This window comes from Solea senegalensis, linkage group LG1, assembly GCF_019176455.1.
Source record: "Solea senegalensis isolate Sse05_10M linkage group LG1, IFAPA_SoseM_1, whole genome shotgun sequence".
NCBI lineage: Eukaryota > Metazoa > Chordata > Actinopteri > Pleuronectiformes > Soleidae > Solea > Solea senegalensis.
The window spans coordinates 38,031,595-38,051,310 of record NC_058021.1 but is presented as its reverse complement, the minus strand read 5'-3'; the positions used below and the strand labels follow the sequence as shown (position 1 = coordinate 38,051,310).

Sequence of the window (19,716 nt, the reverse complement as noted above, 5' to 3'; positions counted from 1 at the left end):
TCGTTCAGTAACATCACCAGCTATGTATGAGAAAAGCCTGTCTCCATCTGTCTTCGTTTCTGTTTTAAACCAGCGCTCTCGCTCTCTCTCCGTCTTGCTCTGCTCCGGCTCTGTTTCCCTGTCTCCCCTCCCATTCCTCTTCTTTCCACTCCTCTCATTCTCCTGGTCCCTTCCTCCTACTCTGGCTCTCAGGTTACGATGACTGGGGGTTTTCTTGCTTCCATCTCCTAGTGTGTGTGTGTGTGTGTGTGTGTGTGTGTGTGTGTGTGTCTCCCTCTGCACTGAGCTGTGTCCTTGTCCCTGCCTCCTGGCAGCGAGGAGCCACCCAGCAGCCGGCCTGTGATTGGGCAGGGGAGTGGGGCTCTTGACACAGCGCGGTGCTGACTGCTCTGGGACGTGTTTCAACAGATGGTCGAGGTTAGAGAGTGTCATCACATTGGAGAGAGGATTAGAAGAGAGAGGTTGTCTTCCAGGAGCTGTGTGGTCCCCCCTTACTCTTCAACTCCAACATCCCAGCGCACACATACACACACAAACCCCTCCATGAGCGGAGGGAGACCCGGTGCAGGAGCTGTGAGGAGAAATCTCAGAGAGGAATCCAAGCCTTGCCTCTCACTCAACCAGAGCTCTGCTCTCCTGCCTTTCAGGTACTGCACAACTCTCTCTCTTGGTTCATTTCTTTTTTTTGTGTGTGTTTTCTTGTTCTTTCCACGTAATTTGCAATGTCAGTGCCTGTTAGTTTGTTCAGGTAGGAGAACATTTCTCATGCAACTTACTGTCAGGAGTTGGGAGTCTTAAGGTAGGGATTTGTACAGTCTGAGCTTTTTTTCCTGCACTGAGTCTGTGTTTCCCTGTACAGCAGCTATGTGTGTGTGAGTACAGGACTTCATAGTTTCCCCCTTGAATGACAGGAATTCCCTCCGTTGCAAATTCTTCCGTCTCCGGGGATTAGAAGGCAGCGCATTCCATCAATGTCATTTTTTCCCCAAATACATAAGCACCCATCTGTTAATTTACCCTCTGGTCCTTTGAAAAAGTCTGCTGTCATTACAGAAGTATGCTGTATAATGAAGTGCGGCACTGAAAGGATTCTATAAGTTCTAATTCTGAAAGCGTAATGTGCTTATTTTACCTACAAACTTGGTTGAAGGTCTTTGCCTACTCATGTTAGTTCTTACAACAGGGGAATGAAATGGCAATTTTCCTACGTCCCAGAGACTCAGTGTGGCACTCAACATTCCCTCACTTCGGGCCAGATACGTTTTTTCATAAATCTTATTCAGAGTGCACTTCTGGCAGATTGTGTCAGTGTTCGCTAAATGGATGAACTGCTGAAGAGCACTTCCCCGGACAAACTGTCAGTGCTAAACAGCGACTCTGGGAATGCACACCTCACTCCAGCTATTTAACTCAAGTCAAGTGAAAAGGGAAACTTGCCGGCGCAGTGGGGATATGATGTATAGTATTTATACCTCGCTCCGGGCACTGTGTGTATGTGTGTGCCTGCATAATGTGTGTGTGTGTCTATGAGGTGTTTGCAAATGGAGATTGTGCAGCTGTGAAAGGTGAAGAGCAGCCAGGCTGAGAGGACAGGACAGGAGAGGAGAGGAGGTTGTGTGGGTGAAAGCTGCTCTTGTATGACTTGGTGTTTACCTTGGTAAAACAGTCAAAGTTACACTTCCTGCTTGTTTCTTGCAGCGTTTAAAACACAGCAACCAATAGATTGTGATTGGAACTTAAAGGCTGGTGAAAATGTGCAATTAATACGCAGCTCAGTGAGGGAAACCTTTGGATCGCTAGTTTAAGAACTTGGCTAGAATCATTGTAGGCAGCAAAGTTAAAGTAAAAGATTTCCTTTCCTATTTCCAAATAATTCCTCCGTTTAAATTTTTAGATAACTATGACCTAGATGAATTAGAACCTACACAGAGCAGAAATATCTTTCTGCTCTCCTGACTTTTGAGGCAATATGATCCACTACGAGTTCATTTAAAAACTTATCCTCGTGCACTGTTATGCCTTGGCTTGGTCTAAGACTGATTTTACAAGGTTACACTTAGCATAAGCTGTTAATATTCTGGCAGTGATAATTAGTGCTACTTATTCAGCAGTCCTGAAGAAGATGGAGCACCTTCATTCGAAGGTGTTGTCGAACCCATAAATCCACCCTTCACTTGAGTTTTCAACCTAGACTTTCTGATTACCCTACACAAGCACACAACGCTGCTGTACTGCCCTGTACTGACCTCCAGTTCAGAGGAGAAGGGAGATCCTTTAAACAGTTTAGCTTCACTGTGTTACAAACAAGAACATGAGCAGCTGCTGCTGCAAATAATTAGGTTCTGGGGGGGCCGGGCTGAGGGGGGGGGGTGTAGATGCTTGCCAAGACAAACGTTGTTCTAGTTGCGGCGTTGCCATCGTTCAAATGTACTTTGTGAGTGTCGGTGTTTGTGTGTAATGAATCAGTGAAGTAATTAGTTCTTTTGAGTATGTAAGTGTTGTAAGCATAAAACAGGGGTTTTTTTTTAATGGTGTTCAGTATTTGCAGACATGGAGAAAAAGGTGTTTTAAAGGTCAGATTTTCATTCTTTCTCCTTTATTTCAAATAAAGATATTTATATATATTTATACATTTATATATTCTGGATAAGTTTTGACACGATTCTCCCATCGCTCCAGTTTAATAGTACCTTTGTACCTGGACCCTACAGTGACAGTCACTTTATTACTCTTAATCGAGTTGATCCTAGGAACATTTGATCAAATATTTGTTTATAATAATTTAAATGATCTATACGGTATATTATGATGGCGGTCCTTTCAGTGGAGGACGTGTGGAACATCCTGTTTCCTGCATCTTTCACCTTTTTGCAATTACAGAAAAAAGATGCCATTTATCTGCAGTTCTTTTGTGTGCAAGCGTGTTAAGAAAAGATTTCCTCTGGCACTTGTTTATCTCTTCAGCTTAATGATAGTGCTCCTTATACCAGTCTGATTGCATAGTAGAGCTGGAGTAGATTGCACAGTCCCTATCACTGCAAATGGCCGGTATTTGAACAGTGAGCATTTGGCATGCTTTTATTTATGTGGAAGACAGAGAGACTATCTTTAGATGAGTCAGCCACTTTCTCAGTGCCTTTGTTGTCCCCACTGATCAAACACTGCCATGGAGTTGCAGTACACACACACACACACACACACACACGCACGCACGCATGCATGCATGCAGGCCCTAAATGAGGAGTGTTCTCATCTTTACAACACAGATCTCCAGGGAAATGAAACGAGCACAGGCGCACACATCATAGATGTATTTTGGGGTATCTGGGAGCTCACAATAGCACCCCCAAGTGTTTGTTCAGCCTCTCATTTGTGCAGTAAAGGTCAGGTCACGCAAACATCACATCCAGCTCATCTCTGGTAGGAATGTCTGATGTTTTCCTTTTATGCATCTGGCATTCGTCCCCCTTTTGTCTTCAGACTCTGCCTTGATTACTAGTTGGAAGAAAAGTATGTATGTTTTGTGAAAAATAGGTTGTGCAACAGCCAGCACCTTTTTAATTGTTGACATGAGGGTGAATGGAGTGAGAGAAGATGTGAGATTGTTACCAGTGACTAAAACTGCACAGAAATTCATAACCGAATGAGAGAAGGGAAAGAAAATGCTTCTTTGTGATGCCCGGAGCTGCTTTTGTTCAAATGTCCCTGCACGTAGATGCAGCACGAACTTAAGAGGGACAAAGCAAAGGCCGGGTCAAGAGAGGGGAAGTGGAAAGATAAGAGAAAGAGAGAGGTGTGAACATGTGATAAAGAGGGAAGGACAGCAAGAGTCTGAAGTGGAGGGACCAGATCGTGTTGTTATCAGGGCCTGGATCTTGTGCACACGCTCTCGGTTGTCACATACACGTGTGCACTTTTGAAACACATGGACACAAACATAATCTTCTTGTGGCATGTACAGAGGAGAGAAAACACAGAAGAATGTGTACATACACACATTATCCACGAGCTTACCCCCCCCTCTGTCGTCCACCCCCCAGAGAGCTGCACTGTCCTTGCTTTGTCATCTCTCTTGTCCAATAATCCCCTACCCAGGGAGAAGCAATCTGTTTTAGATTTGAAAGAGAAAGGGCCCTGTCGGTATCACGTACAATTAAGCAGCCGTCAGAATTCGTGGGCTTAAGTTTGGGAGGGAGAAGTGCTGCCACTGGGGGGTTGTCCCTTTCATCCACTGCCTTTCCAGAATGGAGATAATGGGGTGGGAGGGTTGAAGGGATGGGAATGGACGTGGTGGGGTGAGTTGGGTCGGGTGCAGAGAGAATGAATAAGTTTCCTCACCCCTCCATCCCGCTCCACAGCTCAACTAATAGAAGCCAGCATGCGTTTGTTTCAGCTCTTCTGCTCCCTTTCTTTTCCTCTCCCCTAGAGCGGACAAACACATTCAGCCTCTGCCAGCACTCCCCTCCTCTGTCCATGTGCCTCTGTCTCTGTGTGTGTGTGTGTATAGACTTGGCCATGTGCTACTGGTAGCCTCTGGTCCTTTTCGCCCTTATTCGAACAGCTTGACTTTGCCATGTGGACACTGGATCTTTGAACAGTTGTAGAGTAGAAGGTTGAATAACTTTGTTTATACTGACAAGGTCCAGTGTTGGATGGCATACATTATCTCCCTGAATTGCCCGTGGCAAGTGGAGTTTGGCTTGTATCTCTCGAGCATGTTGGGATGATGTATTGACTGCATTCCTTCAACTTGGGCTCGACTGCAAAGGACTGGAAGCGTTTTTGTCGGGGTGAACTTCCCGTTTAAGTCTTTGTAAGCTAATTAGTCCGTCTTAAGATATCACATTTGAGACCTTTTTACAAATACATTAAGATGTGGAATTTTTAAACCAGGCAGGATAAAGTTGATTCAATTACACATGACGTTACTGCATGCTTTGGAAAGCCACACAGTGAGCCAGAGGCAATAGAACGAAGAGCTCCCTTGTTTAGAAATTACAGGTTACGTGTCTGTCTGTGTTCGAGTCTGACTGATTCTTACTCTTGACTGTTCGAGTCGGTGACTCATGCACACACACACGGAGAATTTGATATCCAAGTGCACACACGCACACGGAGCTACTGGCGTGTACAGAGGCGAGTGCTGAGCAGGCACAGGTGCAATCGAACAAATACGGTTTTATGAGCGGTATCGTATTGGTGTGTCACAGCCATGGGGACGTTTGTTTATGGCGTCCAGGGTCACACAGGCTGGTTCTCATGGTCTATGTTTGTCTGCAGTTCCCGGAGAATATGCCTACACATGCTCCACATTTTAGGGGTGTTTGGTTTCATGCACAGGCAGCAGCACTACAACTCGAGCAGGTTTCGCTGACTGAGCCGCCTCCGTCCCACCCCTGAGGAATTTTTCTTTATAATTATTGCCACTTGGAATGGAGTCGGTTTGTGCTCTATTAAAGTGGTTAAGAAAACAATTAAGAGTGGATTGCTCGTTGACTTTTCATTCACAGTAGTACATGCCTTTATGGATCAGTGGATCGCTCTGATTCGATAAGGTCTAACATGTTTGAGGTCAATTGAATTACAATAACGGCACATTTATAATTGGATATACCAATTATTTGTGTAGTGCATTAAGAAAAGCCCGTTTTGCTTCATTTCTTATTACTTTCCATTACACGAGAAAGAGAATTCAAGTCACACGTTTCATTTCAGTAGTTGGTAAAAATTACAGGGCTGTTAAATTCTGTAAACTGCAGAGCTTTAACAAAACATAAATCTCTCTTTCTCTCTGCCACCATACTGCTGAATTCATGGAAAAGAAGTCAATTTCTTTATTTTTGACAATTACCTCAGTGGAAACCCATTGAAACAATTTGCCATAGCTCTCTTTTGTGGTGAAAGGAGTAATTTATCTGGGGTATAGTCGACACGTCAAAGAGACACGAAAGCCACCCGTGAGTGAGCAATATGTTCTGCTCCCTCTCGCTCCGACACTGCCTGGACTTTCTCTCGCAGCCTGATCGACTGTTTCTGATGAGAGTGTGGCTTCTGACAAGAAAGTGGCTGCTGGAGGAATACAAATGTGCTGTATGTTATTAATCTAAGATCGTCCATCGCAAATGGTTTCCAGTCGTAGCTTTAGAGAGGATTTCACAAGAAAGTGGTTATTTTACCCTCTCGTGATGACTTTGGCTGCCTATCCTCTGATTGTGATTCCACGTTTTCACAGCACACTTGAAATCCCTTTCATTCGACCCCCACACCGCAACTCCACCCCCACACCCCCTCGCCCCTTTTCCTCACCCTCTTTGTAGGTAAATCTGCTTTTCCACTTATAAATTTGAATATAACTTGAAAACCACGCCTCCTGGAAAAACAGTGCACATCTTAGGAAGAAGGGGAAAAAAGAAGAAAACATTAAGGTCCATGTATTTTAATGTGCGTTACATTTCCACCAGGGCATTGAACATAATAATGACGGGTATGTGTGAGTGATGCCAATGACACTGAGCCCTATTTGTCATGTAGCAGCATGAGGCCTTTGCTCAAATATACAAAGCATGCTCGTAGCTCCAGGTATGGGCATAAAAATACAGACCACCTCCAGGACAGGAACACACCCATGACGTAAAAATAAATACACACAGCTTTCCCCATTTGTGAAACGACCTGGTGTGATTTGTAATCATTTGGCTCAAACCCCCTCATGATTTCCAGCAGACCACCTCGTGGCCCGTAAGCATTTCTCACTTTGAAGTCAATTGGACCGGGATTCTTTTAATTATACACTAAGATGTATCCATAATATTGATGAGGTGGCCTGGCAGCCTTGGCACTACAAAGAGTCTCTTACCAGGGCTGATTGAAACATGAGGGGTTTGACTAAAAGCTATGAATAATGCGCCCACTCCAGGTTCACATTTCACTGAATTGAGGCCATTCTTCCTCATTAAAGTGGCCTGCGTTGTGCCCCAAACCCCAAACACACTGCATACTGATGGATGGGAATCATTGCAATCATTTCCTGCAACATCTGACGGTTTGTATTGTTTACATGGATTCTTCCTATCAAGGTAAAAACCAGTTGTTGCCAACAAACAACAAAGAGTCAGTGATCTTGCCTCACAGCTTGCCTCACAGCTTTGCACTTGGGTTTGTTTTTTTCTCTGGAATTTTGTCATAGAACCTCCACCAATTTGGGCTTTTTGGTCAAACAGATCAGTGAAGTTAAGAGTTTGAAAACACTAAGGTTTTGAGCCTGTTCCCAGTGTGAAACCAAAGCCAAGTGAGTGCACCGGGACAGAGCTCTCCTTCAGGGAGCCCAGTGTGGTCAACTGCTGGGTTTTGGTGGGTGCCCTTGGCCTAGTGGGGGCAGCGGGCCCTGACACAGGCCCTCTTCATTATAAAAAAAAACTCCTCATCAGTCCTGATGGCAGCTAACCAGCTGAATTTCCTGGTATTACAGAAGTATTTGGATGAACCTCAGTATTAATGTAAGTCCTCGCCATAATCATTTTCCCATCAGAAATGTGGAGAGGTGAGTCTACGCTGAAAAATGCAAACAACAAAAAAAAGCATACTCTCTTCTCCATCATTATCTTCTCGCCATTGTTTCCAGATCAGTTGGCAACTGAACATGTATAATATCTTCACTCTGTCACAATTCTGTCGTGTGTGTGTGGAGTTTTTTGCACAAAAGGGAAATAAAAATGTCCGAGTTATGACCGTAGACTGAAAGGCTTTTAACCATTATTGGTAGTCATGCAGTCTATGGTCACAGAGCAGCTTACAGAATTCAAAGTATGCCATCGGTCTAATTCCCCACTCTACCATTATTCCTCTGTGACTTTGCTGCCATAGAAATGGACTGCATATGTAGAGCGGGACCAAGAATGAGAGAGAGAGAAAATGCAGAGAACTAAGAAGGGATTTGAGGTACTTTGAAATTGCCATTGTCCTTAATAGCGAGGTCCTTTTATGAATGGGTGATTTACTAAAGTGGAGCATGGCATCTGGTTCGTGTTCGACTTGCATCTTGTTTTGGGAAAGTGAACCCTATCACCTCCAGACATGTTGCTTTAAGTGATGCATGGATTCATGGCAGTCAATCTTTCTTTTTTCACTGAAGAATTTATTAATGTTCTCTCAGTTGAGTTCTCACTGTTTTCCCGTGACCGATGGTGAATGCACAGACTGAACATAAACTCAAAGATGCAGCCATGATTTCTGTTTAAATGAACATGCAGGTGATCACAACCACATTTTTACACGATTTTTCGACCATTTTACTTCTGTATTGAACCCCTGCACTTAGTATTTTTTTCTTCCCTCAGTTTCCCCTCTTAACCCCTGTGTGTGGGTAGCCTCAGGTGGCTGAGGTTAGGTTAAACAAGCCACCATCAAAGCCATATTACCACTCGGGTCAGAGGAGGGTCAGGGTGCAGCAGGGTGTGTGGTTTAGGGGCCCGAACAGGAGGGCACAACTGCCAGCCAGCCAGCCGAGTATCACTGCCCTGGATGGTTACACAAGCAGCAAATCTATTATGTTGAGCTTCATTTCGAGGCGCACAAAGCACAGCTGTTTTTGTAGCTGTACCCAATCACTGAGTAAGGGTGCCTGTGCCGAAGAAGAGTAAATGAAAGAGCTTTTGCTCTGAAATGTAGGGGGAAAAAAACTAGCCACTGTCATGAAAGTAAAGATTAGTGAGGTGTTGAGGTGTGCTAAAAGTCCCTCGTGTTGATGTCCATTAATCTGAAAATTGCACGTCTTTTATGTATCTGGCAGCTGTGGGACAAAAAATTTCATAGTGGCCTTTTTGTTCTAGTCCTTTTGAACCCCTGGGCATTTTACGTTCCTCAAATCCATCCCCTATATTGCTCCCCCAGCTTAATCATGAGTACAGTAAAGGCTCATTTAAAGGGTCATTAGCGCTAATCCCCCAAAACAATCCGGAGGAACAGTGTACGCTCTAAAGTTCTGCGACTCTGTCCAGGCAGAACGACTTCTTTTCTGCTCCACACATGTTATAAAGAAACTTGTTTAACTTACAAAATGCTAGATGAGATAAATACGAGTAAATGGCTGTTCAAAATTAAGTGTTTATAAAAATGACACAAAACATTATTCTCACAGAGGGCTCTCAGGGGGCTTATGAAATTTGTAAATATGCATTTGAACTCTGATCTTGGAGGCAAGTAAGAGGCACTGGCATTAACAGAAGAGACTTCGAGGCCAAGTATATAATAACTTTCAGATTTTTATAATGTTCTCATGTTAAGCTTTGTGTATTTACAGTGGATGAGAACACATCCAACAGTGCTTGGAGTGGTTTGTACTGAGCTCCATCCTCACTGCCTCTCATCCTGAAGTGTGCCTTAAGGCAAGAACTCCGGACAACACTTCAAGTTTGTGTACAAAACAACATTCTCACAAGAAACTCTGTTTAAACATGCGGATCTAATTCGCCTAATCTCGTGCAGTTAATCCTGATAACTAGCGATGATTAGAGAGGTATTTAAATTGCTCAATCTGGATAATATAAGTGCTTTCCAACTTTCAATTCAGAAGCGGATATCCAGAGATAAGATTGATATTTTCCCTGACGGGAATTTTCAGTACTACACAATTAATACATATGTTTCCATGTACCACATAACTTCTATCTTTGTTGCAGGTGGGAATGTGTCTAATGAAGTGCACTCACATAAGATGTTTTTACCTGTTAGTTGTATTTTAGACTTAAAAGCTGCAAGAGACGCTTGCAGTTCAATGATTTGGATCATAAATAGTTTGTACGTTCACATGACGTCAGGGGAAAAAAAGGGTCTTAGTCCAACTGAAACAGACTTTGAGAAATTTGCTATAGTACAATTTCTGCCAGACTAACGTGCGCCACAGTTCCCATTCCTGACTTGAACCTGGAGATTATTGTGAGGTTCAGGCTGGGACATCTTTTGGGCAGAAAAGTAGCATGTCGCCACCTAGCATCGAAGGGGCGGACTCAATTCAGTCAATAAACTGATGCCCCACCAGTGCTTGTATTTGGACCAGGACAGTAGTTTAAATGAATGGCGTAGTCGAGCTAAAGCTGTAGCTTGAATTAACAGTGGATGGAAATGTACTGAGTATCTGCTGTTCTCTGCACACCCGTCTTGTTGATTAGCTTGGAATTTCCTCTTGTAGCTGAATGTCTTAGGTGTCACATGGGATAAGTCATGTACTGTAAATGCTCCGTTAAAAAAAAAATGGTGGTGCTTCCTTTGATGAGCAGTCACTTTGTGGTTGCCAGCTGTCAAACGATCTTCCTGCTGACACGGAGCTCTCTCCAGAAAATCCTTTTTTGCTTATAAGTGAACTTCAAATGACCTTTTTTGAGAAAAGTGGATCAGACCAAATTAAGTTAGGATGAGAGGTAACCCAAAGGACAAAGGGAAGTCTCGCTCTCATTCGTGGCTACAGCTCTGACGTTTTGCCTGCACAACTCTGGCCCGTGTCCCGCTGGTCGTTATGTGTGGCACTTTATTAGTCCTGCCATCTCAGTAATTTCAGACAGGGTGGCTATTGATACGACTGTAGCTAACCACATCAACACCACAAGGTTCGTGTTAGATTCCACAATGAGCCCTCTTGTCTGTTTTGCCACTTCTCTAAGTTGTAAGAAGAGGCTATTGCTCCGAACCACTGGCATGTGAATTTAAATCCGCACTGGGTGCTAACATCAATCTCGCCCGCTTACTGTTGATTTCATCTCGTCTTCCACACGTTGACAGAAATAGACTCAAATTTGTTTTACGTTTGGGTTGTGGCTATTGTTTCTGGGATAAATTTCCATTTTATGTAGGAGGATTTGGACCATCGCTGAAGCAGAATTTGCTCTTGTGGGAGAGTGTCTTTTGATTTTGTTTGTACAGTAGTTTGTGTTGTGTGTGTGTGTGTGTGTGTGTGTGTAATTCACTGTGAGTTTCTGTGCACTCTACCACCCTGCACTGGAGGGGTGTTTGTCCAAATGGCGCCAATGTTTGCTCAAGCCTGTCACCATGACTGGACTTGCTGGCCCGGACGCTGCCCGTTTAAAATGCAGGACTGACCAAAGTGCTCTTGAAGCTCAGTCTGAGGCTCTGCTTGTCATAGGCAACATTCAACCAGTCAAGGAAAGAACATATAAGCAATTCTGAGTTATGCCAAGAGCATGACTTTTTTTTGTTATTCACCCAAACTTTTGTTTGGAAGAGGTTATATTGTTTTTTGTTTTTTTTAATGATTTGTGATTTGCTTGTCAGACAAAAAAACATGAAATGCTAGGTCTGCTCTCTGGAAATTATACTGCATGATAAAATATGTTGCGTTGAGACCGACACTCACTGGTCTACACAGTCTAGTTATTCAAGTGGGGGGAACATTGTGAATTCAAGAGGCAACTAATGCTGCTTTAATGACAAAAAATAATTTGCATTTCTTGATTTGCTAAACACTTACTTACAGTGTCTGCCATGAAGTATCAGTCTCAAATAATAATCAGATCCTTGTAGTATCAAGTCTTTGCCAGTTTGGGCCGGCCCTTTGTGTAAATGAGAGTATGGGGGGTTGGCAATCGGTGAGGTTTGACAGGGCTCAGGTGTCGTATACCTGCCATTTGCTTTCAGGACATTAACTCAGAATGGTGAGCTGTGTGGTGCCACTCAGTGGGATTGTTGCCCAAAAGGCACTTTTTTTTCACAGGCAATGATGGAGTATTCATTACACCTCGGTTCAGTCTTGTAGCCAAAAGGGATTCTTTCACAGATACTGTTGTTACACAAAGTTATCTGCATTTTTGTCTGCGTGACTTCATGCAATCAATCATGTAATGAAGATTTATAGATACATATTAAAAATCTGTGATGTGTTTTGGTGAAAGCACAATGACCAAAGTCTATAAATGTTGTTTTTCTGACATAAGGATTGGTATAAACTTTATATTGGTCATTGGCATTAAGTAAAAGGATGTGAAGATGTTTTGTTATGGGCAACCATGCCACTATAACTCCAATCTCCAAAGTGTTACAGTGGCACTGGGGTTAATGTAGCGGAACCCTCTCTCCGCCTCCTGTGCCCCCCAACCCTCTAACTCCCTCCCCCCCAGTGTGGTCCCATCCTCCCCAGTAGCCCTCTGTCACGCTTGACTCACCGGGGAGTGACTTTTGAGTGGCAGGTGGAAGGTGGACGGTGATTGGCTCACGGGGGAGAGTGGCCGTGGGTGTTTGAGCGCAGACAGCCAATGGCGTAGTGTCTGGACTCTGAGCTGAACAACTGCTTTGTCGATGGAGGGTTTTCTGTGTGCGTGTGAGATATGTGACACAGAGAGCGAGAAAAGACCAGATAAAATAAAGACATGGGATTCCCTGAGGTGAGAGACGTGATTGTAGATCTTGACTGCTATTTTTTTGTTGTTTTAAAATGTTTGCTTGGGTTGCTACAATTGAGTCGTTTCCTAATTTTAGCTCAAGTTGTGCGAAGTGATGATGTTGACAAGGTTTGTGTCAGCACATAACATGTGTTTGAACTGTTGGGTAAGTTTTTCTTGGTGGACCTCGAGGGCTGAAGCATGGAACAATCCTTTGTGGCTTCTTTGTTCATGGATAAACGTATGTTTGAGTGTGATTTGTGACAGATGCGCTCAATTAATGTGAAGTAAATATGCTGAAATGATTCTAGAAAGAATTTAATCCGTCCTTCTAATGTGATTCTCTATGCTACTGCATTAAAATTGCCTATTTATTTCTCTTTTATGTCAGTCCATGTTCCGTTTTGTGACATCATGTGTTTTCTCCCCTTCTGTCTCCTCAGTCGACCACGGTGGTGAGAGCTGCCCGGGTGTGAGTGAGCGGCCCGACTGGACCTCTTCTCCTTCCCCTCATTTCTCCAGTAATCCCTCCATCTAACTGTTCTGTCGCCTGTCATCTCGGGGCACCATGCTGATTCAGTGGCTGGCCTGCTTTGCCCTGCTCTCCCTGGAATGGGCTCCAGGCAGCGGGGCCTTCACCACCACCAGGGCTCAGAGCCTGAGGGGTCGCATCCAGAGAGACCGCAGAAACATCCGGCCCAACATCATTCTCATTATGACTGACGACCAGGATGTTGAGCTGGGTAATACCTGGCGTATGTCCTGTAATTCCAGGAAACCCAGGACATGTGTCCTTTTTACTTTTCAATTGGTTCCTTATTTACAAAAACCTTTTTATAAATATATTTAACTTTCTGTGACATTTCTATTTACTTCTTCAGTCTATGCTGTCCTAATCACTGTCTTTGTGTGCATGTGTTCTTCCTCCACACATGAAATATTAACTAGAGGCCATAAGCCTAAGCTGAATGGCCATCTGGCCTGTTTACTAGAGCTGCGGCTAACGATTATTTTCATAATCGATTAATCTGTGGATTATTTTCTCGATTAATCGTTTGGTCCATAAAATATCAGAAAACCTTAAAGAATGTTGATCGGTGTTTGTCAAACCTGGAAATGATGATGTTCTCAAATGTCTTGTTTTGTCCACAAACCAAAATGATTGACTTTTAATGATTTCTTTGTTATCCAGAGCAAAGAAATGAAGAAAATATTCATATTTAAGAAGTTTAAACAATTGTGTTTTAAACAACTTTTTTTAATCATGAATAAAGCTTCAAACCGATTCATCGATTATCAAAATAGTTTTGGATTAATTTAGTAATCCATTCATCTCTACTGTTTACTGCTGAACTGTAATTATTCTGCCTCTCAGAATTCTCTAAAGAAAAGGTTACCTTTCTAAATAGACAATTCAATAGTATTTTCCTAGGGGAAAAAAAAAGTTATGTAACTTTCCCTCTAACACTGACCTTCGTACCTTACCCTCCAGGTTCTCTACAGGTGATGAATAAAACGCGTAAAATCATGGAAGACGGAGGTACGTCTTTCACCAACGCCTTCGTCACCACTCCCATGTGCTGCCCGTCTCGATCCTCGATGTTGACGGGCAAGTACGTCCACAACCACAACACCTACACCAACAACGAGAACTGCTCGTCCCCCTCCTGGCAACTGCAGCACGAGCCACGCTCGTTTGCCGTCTACCTCAACAACACCGGCTACAGAACAGGTTGGTGACTATGGAGACGTACCTCGGCAACACTGTGTGACTTAAAGATAAGAAGTGACTGAAACTGCAGCGTCTAGCAAAAGTGTCAATTTTCATACAACGATGATTCCACCCATATTAGCTGCATTTTAATTACTTTGAGGTCAAATGTTCTCCTGACCCTAAGCTAGCCTCCTCTACCGGTCTGCTATGAGAAATACAAACACGATAAACATGTCGAGTTACTACAGTGCCTTATCAGACAGTGTTTGTGTCAGTGATGGGCAGGCGTTGGATTGGGCAGCTCGGTGGGGTCCTAAGGCTTGTAGCACAGCCTGTGGTTTTTGTGCTGATGTGTTGGTTTGCAATTAGCCGTCTCTCGGACAGGCTGGCCACCTGCCCAGCCTGTCCGAGAATCCTGTGCAGTGAAGCCAGGGCAAAGGAGGCTTGCAAAGAAACGTTGTACAGTATGTCATGTACTCGCACACAAGATTCACACAGACACAGAGAATTAAGAGTTTCATATGAATAAGCAAACAACTTGAAATGTCTCCCAGGTGCTTGACCACCTATTTGAAATAATGTGTCCTTTTCTCTCCACCTCTCCTCTGCAGGCTTCTTCGGCAAGTATCTCAATGAGTACAATGGCAGCTACATCCCGCCTGGGTGGCGTGAGTGGGTCGGATTGATCAAAAACTCCCGCTTCTATAATTACACCGTCTGTCGGAATGGGTACAAGGAGAAACATGGTGCCGATTTTGCCAAGGTATGTGTTTCCCAAGAGCGACTTATTAGTGCAATCTCTCATTTGTTTCCCCATTTATGACTCAGTGTGAAGACGTTGCCTGTCAAATTACAGGTTCCACTCACCGATAAATATAGACAGTAAAACACTTCACTTGTCACGGTGTCATGATCCAGGCTCACAGGAATTTTCATTTGAGAATTAAAAGGGAAAGTGACTGGAGGTGGCATTTAGACCCTGTGGAATTGAAGCATCTTCAGGAGAAGATGATAAATACCACCCTGAACATGCTTTGCCTCTCTGCCCCCTTCCTCCTACTCTCTTTTTGTGTCACCATGACATTTTGCTACATGCCATATAATTAAAAAAAAAAAGTAGGATAAATTTCACTTTATCACTGTCAGACTCCGGAGAAGGACTCTGGGGTTACACTGTCTTTTTATGGCCCTGCTTGGCACCAGTCATCAATCTTCCCCCAAATGTTTTTCGTAGAGCTGTCAGTTTTGTTTTTGCGGCTCCATGCCAATATCTGTTCAGGTAGCATATTCCTGAGTACATGAGGAATCCACATGGTGGGTTTAGAGTTTGGATACATGTCAGGTTTCAAGATGGGCTGTCTGAAAGATGGGCAAACAAATGTTTGGACTGTTGCACCTCTGCCAACTTGGACTGAGGTGTAAAATCACCCACGAGATGATGCCCAGGTGTTTACATGGCATGTGTTTTGTCAGCAGACGTGGTTTGACACCAAATGGTTACATTATTTGCTGTTTACTGACACAACCCATCAGCTTGCCACCACTAGGTCGACCACAAATCCTCATTTTTAGATTCACACTGGGCGACAAGATCATGATAGTCCACACATCTGGCACACCGAGTCATTGTTATTAGATGAGGCACTTACCCAGTGATTTCATCCAATTACATCCCATCTGATTTTCCATCTGTGGGAGGATGAGTTCATCGAGGTTATAGCTTTTGTTTAGCGAGCCATTTTGAATGAGAATATGATCCATTCACTGTTTTTCCTTTTAATTCCATGACAGAAGACAACCGTCAAAGAGACACAAAGCAGCCCGTTTCGCAAGCCAGATTTAATGTTTTTAATGGTTTGAGGTGATCAGGGATTAACCGAAAACCCCAGCTTCCTGCCCATATAGGTTTAACATTTCAGAATCACATTCTAATGCCACCCGGAAATCAAATCATGTGTGAATGTGTCTGTGTTATGTGGCGGCCACTTACTAATAATCATCTCCAAATGGTTCTGAGAAAAGTGATACCCCTCCGCTCGCGGACCATGTCATAGCTGGTGCCCGGGCATTCCCCATGACACTGTCACTTCCCTCTGACCTGCCAGAGGCCTTCGCAGCAGTGGCTCAGATTTTGAAGTGCACATGGCAGCGCTTTGCCATGTGCACACAATCACCAGCCTCCATGGGCATGTACAGCTGCCAGACCATTAAAGCTGCCCTGGCTATAAAGCCTATTAATAGAGACAGGATGAATCAGCCAAACCCACATCTGACATTTCAGGGAAATCACCCTTTACCCTTTCATTCTTAACCTGGCACTCCCTTGCGCATGTTGCATGCCAGGCAGCAACAGCCAAAACTGCAGGTAGAATGGTTAACTTGCTGCTGGAAACTTGGCAGTGACTGTCATGGTTTTAGTTAAGGGTGTGATCTACTGTACTTTAAAAAAAAAAAAAACAACACTCCGCCATGCCTACAATAAAAGTTTAGATATGTCTGCAAATTGTGTGATGTTACAACGCTGTAGAAAATGTTACAGTTTCATCCATTCAGTCGTATTCTTCACACTCATGCCTCTAAAAAAGGGATCCAGGGAATTCAGAACCTTGTACCCCTCTCACATCAAATCTTTTTTCCTCATAATTAGTGAGGCGCACAGCTTTTTAGGTTATTGGGTCTGATTTGATTTTGTTTCCTTATCTCCACGAGTCAATCTGTGGGAAGAGAGAACCAATGAAATCAAATTAGGCTAAACAGGAGGAGGAGAATGGATAGAGGCACTGTGGGGTTGTGAGCTGTCATAACAACATACCATTTAAGCGCACCAGGCTCCTCTCACCAAATGGTGTCACATTCAATAGTGCAGAGATTCATTGATGAAGCAACAGCCCACGTACTGTATGCACTCGCACTCACACACACGCACACACGCACACACCGACAGGCTGCCAGCTGTTGACTCGACAGATTGGTAGTGTAGTGCACTCAATGGCCCCAGTTCATTTCCCCACTGGCCCCTCTCCATTTATTTGAAAATGACTGGACGAAGGAAAACAACATGTCATGTTGATTGGACTGCGAGTGAATTTTTATCAAGGCTTGTGTTGTTTTGCATACACCCCTCCCCGTTCCACGTTCATTTTTTAGCCTCCTGTAGATGTGAATTCATTCAGCCTTTGCGGCACTTATTCATGATATTGCTTTTTGCTCCTTTTTCCCCCCCCAGGACTATTTCACAGATTTGATCACCAACGACAGCATCAACTTTTTCCGCGTATCGAAAAAGGTGTATCCTCACCGTCCTGTGATGATGGTCATCAGTCACGCTGCTCCTCATGGCCCGGAAGATTCTGCGCCTCACTATGCCAATCACTTCCCGAATGCTTCTCAGCACATGTAAGTTAAAATAACCTGCTCCCATTATTGCAGCCATTAAAACACACAGCCACTTAAATGCATGGGAATTTAACCCTCTTATGACTATGCTGGGATTTATATTGATTTTATGGCTGTAGTATTGTCAAAACAAGTTCAAAGAGTGATTGCTTCTGCCCCTTTCTGCTTCTATTTCCCCAAGATAACGTTTACTTTCAATATCTGGCTGTTATTCAACAGTTTGGGAATGACAGTACTGAGAAGCTGACGTCACAAATGTGTGACGTGCTGGTGAATCTTGTCTGTGATTGGACGGTCATTCCACGGAAGTCCTGAGGGGCTACCGTAATGACAAGTATATGGGCGCAAAGCTCTATTTCTCTGCTCTCCGGTATCCATCCATCCATCCATCTATCTTCTACCGCTTTATCCTCCACATGATGGTCACAAACGGTCTAGGAGTTACCCTTATGAGTATGCATGCCAAATTTACCTCGTTAACATCCAATAAGCGTTTTTATGATCTGCTGTACCAAAACATCAATTTCGCAACAAAGACAGGTCGCTGAAAAGCTGCTGGGAATGACGACTCAGCACGCGTGAAATCCAAATAATTTATTTTCCAAGAATAGCTGAGGCTCAAACCTTGGAGAAGATCAGTGGTGGCCTTTTTTTGTACCGAGCACTACCCGCATGCCAAGCTCACACTGGCCTGCCACAACTCTCATCGCCGAGCTGTGGCGGCGTTGCAATACTCCGGTTCATTCCATGGCAACGCGCCCTGCCATCTCTTGGTAGGCACTCCAGCATGCTCCCAGGGTGCATTTCTCCACAAGGCGGGGGGAGGACGGTGTCAAAGAAGAGCAGGAGGTTCAAGGCTGCGAGGCTCCTTTCTTCCTCATTGCTCAGTGTGTTTCCTCTCATTCTATCCCACTTAACATTCCCCACTGTCTGTTTTCTCTGTGTCTGTCACTCTATCCGTGTATCACTGTCTCTTTATCTCTCCCGCTGTGTCTACAGTGTCTGCTCTCGTTTTCTCATCTCCACTCTGCTCTGTCCACCCTTCCCTTCCCCTCCCCTCCCCTCGCGCGTAATTCGCAAAGGACTTCCTGACCCTGTCCATATCAATCAGTCGTTTTTTCCCTTCGGCTCCTGGGATGAGAAGAATGCATTGTGTGCTGTGGAACACCCTTTGTGACATTATTAATCTATTTTTACCCCAAGCCCTCGGGTGAAGGGGGTGGAGTTGGGGCCCGAGGGTGACTGACTGGGTTGCCTCAGTGATTTTGTGTAGGTGCAGTGTGTGTGGAATATGTGGAATAGTTGCTGCAGCGGCCCAGGTACTCAGCGTGGAGGAGTGGGTTTGTTAACAGGCCTTCAAAACCGATATGGGAAGAGCATTTTTTCCCACACACTCAGTGGCTGTGGAGCAAAATGCCTTCATACATTGTGATTATATTTTTTTGACATTGTTCCATTTTGAGTTCAAGGAGGTTTGGCATCCTTCCACAAATGGAAAGATATGCCTGTACAGCTTTATTTGGCCAGTCATTTTTTTTGCAGTAGATCACACACGCAGCTATTGTGTAATGCACGGTGTCTGGAGGAGACTGCGTGGCAGTGGAGGAGGAGGAGCTGCCTCCATAAATCAAACAAGCGTAGGTATTTCTGACAGCAACAATAGCAGGGGGAAGGTTTGATGTTAATGTCATTAACATTCTTTAGTGTAGGTGTTTTTACCCTGTTTCACTTCTTTTAAACGCTACAGAGGTTGTGGTTTCTGACAGTCTCCATAGCGGGGAGTGAATTGATAGTCTTATCAGGATTTGTCTATGTTAAGTTCTAAAATGGTATCCTGAGGTGAAGAATGGGCCCCTGGCCCTCTGTAGTTCAAGGCTTATACGGCAACAGGCCACTGACCTGTATGTGACAGGTGACAGGTGTGACTGTCCCTATGGACTGGCTTCATTCCCCTGCATTCCTGGTTCCCTTGTGCCCAGAGTTCCATACGATGATGTCCAATTGCCCAGAGACAGGTCCCCTTTTCGGGGTTTAATAGACCGCCTGGCCAGGTAGGTGAAGAGTTCACCCTTCTCACAAAGTAGGCGGAAATGAGGGCAGAAGCCAGCTCACTCAATTACGATCTCCCATCACAGGTCTTCATTAAGTTACTGTTAATACTGATTATTTGTAGATGGAATGTGTTTATAGAGTACTTTTAAAGGAAATAAAAATCATCAG

The 19,716-nt window shown here is 44.1% G+C and overlaps 1 protein-coding gene across 6 annotated transcripts in view; it reads left to right on the top strand.

Moving 5' to 3' along the window:
* Positions 1 to 399: 399 nt before the first annotated feature.
* sulf1 (sulfatase 1) overlaps positions 400 to 19,716 on the top strand; it is a 35,743-nt gene continuing 16,426 nt past the window's right edge. For 4 of the 6 annotated variants that reach the window (XM_044041543.1, XM_044041586.1, XM_044041577.1 and 1 more), the window contains exons 1-5: positions 400 to 647; positions 12,830 to 13,129; positions 13,879 to 14,118; positions 14,712 to 14,863; positions 17,327 to 17,496. In XM_044041543.1, coding sequence (XP_043897478.1) covers positions 12,955 to 13,129; positions 13,879 to 14,118; positions 14,712 to 14,863; positions 17,327 to 17,496 — 737 coding nt within the window. In that variant the 5' untranslated portion in view covers positions 400 to 647; positions 12,830 to 12,954. Of the gene's footprint in view, positions 648 to 12,374; positions 12,390 to 12,829; positions 13,130 to 13,878; positions 14,119 to 14,711; positions 14,864 to 17,326; positions 17,497 to 19,716 lie in introns of those variants that run through there. The other 2 variants (XM_044041559.1, XM_044041550.1) reach the window with 2 other exon arrangements.